We start from the raw sequence: 7,651 nt of genomic DNA, 5'->3' as shown, positions 1-7,651 counted from the left end.
TGCCTTATATCAGATTATAGTTTTACCACATAAAATTTTCCAAAACTAATTTCCAGAATCAAATTTTCTTTTGCCCCGAAACCAACTGCTCCTTCCCACTCTTGGTATGCTTCACCATGTCACCCTTCTGTATTGAGGTGAAGCTGACTCACATTGTGGTTTCCGAGCTTCAAAGCCATTGGCGAGGCTTACAAAGGCGGAGTCTGCGCCATTTGTAACAGCAGCGAATTCTTTTAATGAAAAACATGGCACCGAACAGCAAGAAGCTTAGTAGCAAACGTCGAAGTAGCCAGGCCTAGCGTTGCCGCAGTGGTGGCTACAGCTGCCAGCAGATCTGCGTGCGAGAGCGCCTGTTCGAGGCGGCCACATAATCAAAATGACGGCGGTGGTGGCTTCGAGCAATGCCGTTTCCGACCTGCGGTCATGGCGAAAAGTCCGGAAAATCGCATGGCGAAGGGTTTTCGCATTGACAAACCCTGCTGAAAACACTGCACTGCCGTGAAAACGCAAAAATACCACACTTTTGCGCAGTTGACGCAAATGGCACTTGAGTGGGCGCAGCAAAGAGCAGGGAAGTCGAATTGTAGCAAAATTGCGCAAATGGCCCAGTTAGACCGTTATCACCATTCTTCAAGCAACATGCTGGCCGATGTCTGCTAACACTAACTATTGACAGGCTTCCTACAAACTTCACAAAATATTGGCGACAGCTCACGATGATCTCAAGCCATAGTGAACATAATAGGTGATGGATTGTTTGGCTTCAACATACTTAAAGATGGACAACCGTTCAGAACATGAATCAATATCCCCACTGATGGAAAGATTCTGTCTTGTATTGAATGAAATGAGTTGTTTTCCCCATTAAATCAAGATTTATATTTTTATTTTTTCACAAATCGTGAAAAATGACGTTTGATGCTCCGTGTGACAAAAACATGACAAATAGGATGCCCCGTCACGTGACCATCCATTATTGTATGCAGTTCGTGAGCCCTTTTGATGTTGAAATGCAATACATCTTTTCTATTATAGCTTTTTTTTTGTTATTTACAATGCGCAGCTAAACCTTCGACTGTTGAGAGTAGAAAAGTGGCCCTGCCTTCGTGCAATGGCTTGCAGTGATGGGGGCCTTTCAAAATCTGACTCGTCACTTTCATTGCCGTTGGCCATGGAAACATCATTGTTAAGCACTTGTTCGCACAAATTTAGGTACTGCTCTTGCATGCAAACTAGAATTTCCAATTCCAAATTGCTGAGGCCTTCGAGCGACGGCATGTTTCCAAATGTGAATACACTGAGATCACATGTGGTGTTACCACGCCGTCAGGTGGAAAAAAACATGGTTTCATTTTGGATGAGTTGGCTTGTCTATCAGCAGACTAAGGAAGCCGGGACAAGCCATGACGTAGGCATGTACTTAGGAAAAAAAAAACAATTGAAATCTAAGAAGCTCTGTGCAGCAACGCAGACTTATTGCAGCAGCTTTTCGTTTTCTGAAGTGGCTGAAAAGGTCAAAATGCAGATATTTAACGAAATTTGGACTCACTCCTGTGAAAGCAGCCCATCATTCTGCTTTCCTAGTTTGCAGGGCAGGCTATCAGCATCTGCTGACATGGTTACTCTCCATGTCACAACTCTCTTCATTAATTATTCTACTTTCTAGTACACTGTGCCCTTTCTTAACGTCTGTTCAACTTCAGACACCAACACCAACTAGCCCAACTCTTTGTTAACTTCTCAGTGTCTCACTTCTCAGTGTTGCTGTCATAGGTACTCCTACGTTAGATTACTCAGATCAAAAAATTCTGCTTAAAAAATGTCCACACGCTTTTGGAAGTAACCACTGCAGATATAAACACTTCTAAGTATAAGCTTTACAGTATGTCATAAAAAAACTGGATCCTTCAAAATCTGTTGTCGGTCCCTTTCTTTCAGCAGCACATGCAGACACTGTGGTGGAGATAGGGTTACCAACTCTCTAGTGGATCAAATCGAAATGGGAGGGGGGGGGGGGGGTGAGGAGGCGACTAGTGACAACCGACCCTGTCAGTGGCAGGAGGTGCCAGACTGTACGTGCAACTAAGTTGAACAAATTTTTTTTTATTCTTACCGGGTCACGATTTACGACAAGGTGCAGTATAGTTACCTAACACAGCTACCAATACAGATAGAGGTACTTTGAATGGTTAGGCTGTGCAACAGAGCTAGAACAAAAACGAAGCCGCCTTTATGTTTGCGACACTGCAACAGAACACAAAAAAGAATGTGTAAACAAGCCACCAGGCATTACAAAAAGAATTTGGGCCTATTTATTGTTATCTAGTAGAAAAAAAAATGTTGGGACATTTACTCAGAAGTCGGGACTCCTGCCAAGTTCGTGACGATTGCCAACCCTAGGTGGATAGCCTCGGCTTAATTGTGACCACTCGGGTTTGTTTAATGCACAGTCAAAGCTCAGGACAAGAGCAGGTCTGCATTCTGCTCCGATCAAAATGCTGCTGACATGGCCTAAAATTTAACCTGCAACCTCGTCATTGACAGCAGAATACCACAGCCACTTAGCCATCGCAGTAGGATCATAACCAAACACATAGCAAACAGCTAAAAAGCAAAGATGAAGCATAACAGCAAGAAAAGTGACAATCGAGTGCACAAAGTTGCATGCCACAAAAAAAAAAAAAAATTAGAAGTGAAACAGCACCTGCACTGTTACAGTTGCACCCGCCAACATGCTATTGACAACGGAAGAGAAGGAAACTAAGTCATGAATAGCCAAGTTCCTTGTAGCTCTAACGATAAAAAACGTCTTAAGAAAATGCCTCATAGGATTGCATTTATGCTTTTTCATGCTCAGCCGATACTTTAAGGCACTTTACTATTAAGAACTGTGTCAATTCTACACCTGCAACTAACATCAGAAATTGATTCCAGTTCATTGTACACCTGTACGTGCAGTCGAACTGTAATAAAGAAGTGATTGGCTGAGTCAAAGGACTGCCAAGACCTGTTACACAGCATCATCATCAGCCTATAGTTATGTCCAGTGCGGGACGAAGGTCTCTCCCTGCGATCTCCAATTACCCCTGTCTTGCGCTAGCAGATTCCAACCTTGCGCCTGCGAATTTCCTAACTTCATTACCCCATCTAGTTTTCTGCCGTCCGTGACTGCGCTTCCCTTCTCTTGGTATACATTGTGTAACTCTAATGGTCCACAGGTTATCCATCCAACGCATTACATGGCCTACCCAGCTCCATTTTTTCATCTTAATGTCAACTAGAATATCGGCTATCCCCGTTTGCTCTTTGATCTATGCAGCTCGATCTCTTCCTGTCTCTTATCGTTAGGCCTAACATTTTTTATTCCATGGCTCTTTGTGCAGTCCTTAACTTGTTCTCGAGCTTCTTTGTTAACCTCCAAGTTTCTGCCCCATATGTTACACAGCATACAAGGTTGCTTCTATTTGTATGGAAGCAACCTTGCAAGCATGCTTTGCTTGTTTATGACCAAGAGCTTTATTTTCCTTTTAAGTCCGCGCTTCTCTGCTCAGCAACTTATCACATTTCGTCATCTGTGTCCGATTCTTCTTCAAGTGCAGTCTTGGCATGTGTTTCTGCTTCATGGTAGACATCCTTGGGCACAAACTCATGCTGCCCATCAGACTCCTTGCAGACCCAGCTGAGCTCCAGCTCAAAGTTCTTGTCCTTGACCTCATCATGGACAACGTAGATGATCCTGGCCGCTTCCTTAATGAGCTGCCTGCAGTCCAGGTCTTTTGAATTCAGCTTCTCCATCTCAGTTTTGGCAGCTTGGCGTGCCTTGCCGATGGCGCATCCAAAGTAGCCCCATGATGTGCCCGATGGATCAATGCAGAAGAGCTGTGGCCCATCCGTGTCGTAGCTGCCAAGAAGCACGCCACAGCCAAAGGGACGCACCGCACTGTACAGGGTGTACGCATGCATGTACAGCCCAACGCGGTCCTTCAGGTAGCTTAGCGGGATGGCTGAACCGTACTCAGAGCGGTAGTTGGATGCTTCCACACGTGCCGTCTCCACCACCTGTATTGAGGAGAAAAGTCACATCGGAATTTGCAGTTGTATTACAACACATTCTTGCAGACATTACATCAGTCAGTTTCTTTCCTATTTTGTTTTGCCTTATTAGACAAGAAACCCATAAAGAGCTGGAAGCCAGGGTAATTACTTACAGCCATGACAACACTTACAAAGAAAGATGCTTCTATCAAATATGGCCAATGCTGTATGAGGCCACTGTTTCTGATCTGTGTAATCCACTAGACCTGACACACAGCTGCAACTGACACCTGCAAGCACTGCATAGTGCTACAATGCTTTGGTTTGCCTGGCATTGAGACCTACACCAGTGTGCATGTGCATCCTATACTACCTGCCAGCATGGCAGTTCGCTCTTTCCAATGTGTTAAGCTATCTTAGTGCATATTCTCCACGATCCACTACTCCTTGAACTATGACTTAAGGCTGGCAACGTGTTACATCATTGCTGGTATGTCATCTCCAGGCACAGACGCACAGTGATTGAGGCAGTAGCTATGGCAGGAATGGTTTCACATGCAGCACCAGCAATGAGATAACACACTGCAAACAATAAGCCATACTTTGAAAAAAGTGGTGGCTCACGGAGAACACGCACTAGGACAGTTCAACATGTCAAAAAAAGCAACCCGCCATGCTGGCAGGTAGTATAGGATGTGCACGCACACTGGCATGGGTCTCGATGCCAGGTAAGCCCAAGTGTTGTGGCACTGGGCTGAGCGGTGATGCAATTCAACAAGTACTTGCATTGATACAGTAATTTTGATCACGGTTGTACAGTGCGGTCCACTGTTAAAGGAAACACTCAAATGTGTGGCTCTCACTTTGCTGGCACCCTAGCTGCAAGTGGACGCAGTAACAATGTCAGTGTACTGCACAGGTGTGTCGAAAGGATTCAGAGCTACCAGCCACAAGTAATCTGCTGCAAATCTTGGCGAATTTTCTCAAGCGAGTGAGGATATCCAGACATGCTCTGCTACTCTGCACTCAAGTACTCCTTTAAGCAGTGGAGGAACACTAATGAGGAATGTTAAGTAAAGCTGTATCAGTAATTATGTCTCTAGAATGCCAAAAATTTTACTCTAACCATGAAAAGAAGTTTGGTAAGCCAGAAAATATGCAACAGCAGATGGGTGGCAATGCCCCTTGAAGTTCCCACACGAGTTTTCTGATACGTCACGGATTTCGACAGTGTCTAGTCTAGTTTGTGTCAATAAAGGTTTACACTACATCCATGCTTGATCACATCAGTACAGGAGCAGCAGCACTGCTGGCTACGTCTTGCGATACCTGTCCTTCATAGGTCGGTACACTCACACTCATTTCAAAGGCGTGAGTGCGAGTGAGTGTGAGTGGAGGTGAGCCTGAACGTGAGTGACTGCGGGGCCTGGAAAAAATTATGGTGAGTGAGTACGAGTGTTCTCCCACACTGCGGACCTATGCCTGTCTTTGAAGGTGCAGGTCTCCTTTTGCCATGAGAAACTGCGTTCAGCTGATCTGCTGGCATAAAAGTTTCAGCAGCAGTATGACCAACATGAAGGTACCTTTCTTTCTTTATCCTTTTTTTCTCACAAAATATCCATGTGGTACAAAAGCATTTAGAATTTGCTGTAGTTTAGTACATTGTCCAGAGATGCTACTACTAGCACCTGTTTCCAGCATACCTGCTCTAATGTCGTGGTTGACATCACAAGAGGCACATCACTGGGCTGCAAGGTCAAATTTCAGTTTGATTTTTTTCTGCTTGTTTTAAATCAATTCTGTGTTCTTAAATAAAGTTTCATGCAACTGGAACTGCAGAGAAATCAACAGCTACTTTAGCATTTTGTGAAATCAGCCTTTTAGTACGGCACCACTGAGGTCTTAGAAAAAAAAAACTATAAATAAATCAATGCTTACGTATGCATAATAATGCCACTAGACAAATTTTATAATTATGAATTAAGTACAGTAGTCAACACAAACTTTTGAGAGAATCAGGTGTAAATGTGTAGGGAAAGAACATGCAACATGCTTTCAATACGTAGAGCAGGTATTCTTTCACAACTCTGCAGCTGTGTCTCTCGAAATAAGCGCATTTTGTGCTCTCATTAGCATTACTCTAACACTCCAGAAGCTGAGCAGTGCACAGAAGTACTCCTTACCATAAGCTTGTTTTTGCACCCACATTTGTGTCTCCGTGATCTATAAACCACAGTGATAAATCTTCCTACTCGAAGCTGCAATGCAACGGATTCCACGGGCACTACAGATAACTGGTACTAGTCCAGTTTACGGTGATTTCTACACATTGCCGTCAATGCCATAGCAAGCCACAAGTGTTATTTAAAAGTGCATGCTTGAAAAACACGGCCATGCACGTGTGTATCAGTGTTTTTCAAGCGCTGCTTTAGGCAAATAATGAATAACGAACTAATCAATCAATCGGTACGTCGTCTCGTACAGAGCTCAAAGCCGTTGACAACGTACTGGCATGCGTATAAACAATCATTAGCTCCGCTGCCTAGGACAACTATTCTTCCTTCAAGTACTAGTCGGCAACTCTGAACGAATAACTGTGAACTTAACTCAAACCTACACCCAACTACCCTCGCGCGCTGCTTTGTTATCTCTGCAAGACAGCGGACAACACCCCTTCAAACATGAGTCAGCATCTCTGAGCTGTGCACAGTGCAAAACCTGATGAGACACCTTAGTGCACTGAATCTGCACGGCTTAGAGGAAGCCGTGCAAGATCGCAGCTTGCCCATTACGAAGGCTAAGGTACAAAGCGCCAGAGACCAGTTATTGGGTACGAAAGGTTCCGCAGAACTCTGAAGCCCAAAATCAGCTAAATACAAGCAACGCACGACTGTAGCTGAGCCACACCAACCACTCTGCTAGGCAAGAGTGCAAAGACTGATATAGAATAATGAGACAGAGTAAAACACGGATATACATGGCGGATGATGCCACTTTCTTTCCTAATCGTGTGATCATGACCGAGATCCATTACCTGCTTGGCGTCCGCGAGGAGCCCCGCAACAGCCACTCCTACGTGCTTGTCGACGGTGAAAATGCGCTTGTTAGCTCCTGCCTCGTACAGCTTCGAGGTAACGAGCTTCTCGACGGCAAAAACGACTCCGTCGCGGCCTCGCAGGGCTACGGCCGTGCCGCTATTCTCGACCGCCTTCTGAGCGTACTCCACCTGAAACACGCGCCCGTCCGGCGAGAATTGCGACGCCGAGAGATCGTAGCCCGTTCCGATTGAACTCATCGCTGCCCGTTAACGGTAAAACTGGGCCCTCGTCGAGATTTCGTTACACAAAGAGACCGGCAATGACCGCAGACGCGATTCCACACGACTTTCGCCCAATCACGGTTGATGTCGCTGACATTGCAGGCTGCGACGATATATGCATGGCATGGAGCTCATGGAGAGTGGCCAAACTAAGAAAATGTTTCAAAACTTTAAAAATACCAGCTCATGTTATCAGATAACACGAGAGTGTAAGGCAGTTCTTAGTTCATCACAGATCACAGCAGCGTCCGCCGTCACATATGGATAGTACTATAACATAAGTTTTTCTACCGGTGC

At 45.0% G+C, this 7,651-nt stretch overlaps 1 protein-coding gene across 1 annotated transcript; it reads right to left on the bottom strand.

The window, feature by feature from the left end:
• Positions 1 to 3,435: 3,435 nt before the first annotated feature.
• Positions 3,436 to 7,442, bottom strand: LOC119437399 (proteasome subunit alpha type-3). The gene is made up of 2 exons (XM_037704428.2): positions 7,070 to 7,442; positions 3,436 to 4,059 (listed from the first exon to the last, which is right to left on the bottom strand). The coding sequence occupies exons 1-2, from the start codon at positions 7,328 to 7,330 to the stop codon at positions 3,559 to 3,561; spliced, it is 762 nt and encodes a 253-aa protein (XP_037560356.1). The 5' UTR covers positions 7,331 to 7,442; the 3' UTR covers positions 3,436 to 3,558.
• Between the last annotated feature and the right edge of the window lie 209 nt (positions 7,443 to 7,651).

This window comes from Dermacentor silvarum, chromosome 1 (assembly GCF_013339745.2).
Source record: "Dermacentor silvarum isolate Dsil-2018 chromosome 1, BIME_Dsil_1.4, whole genome shotgun sequence".
Lineage (NCBI taxonomy): Eukaryota > Metazoa > Arthropoda > Arachnida > Ixodida > Ixodidae > Dermacentor > Dermacentor silvarum.
Note: the sequence above shows the minus strand (reverse complement) of the source record. Positions and strands in the feature narration are given on the sequence as shown.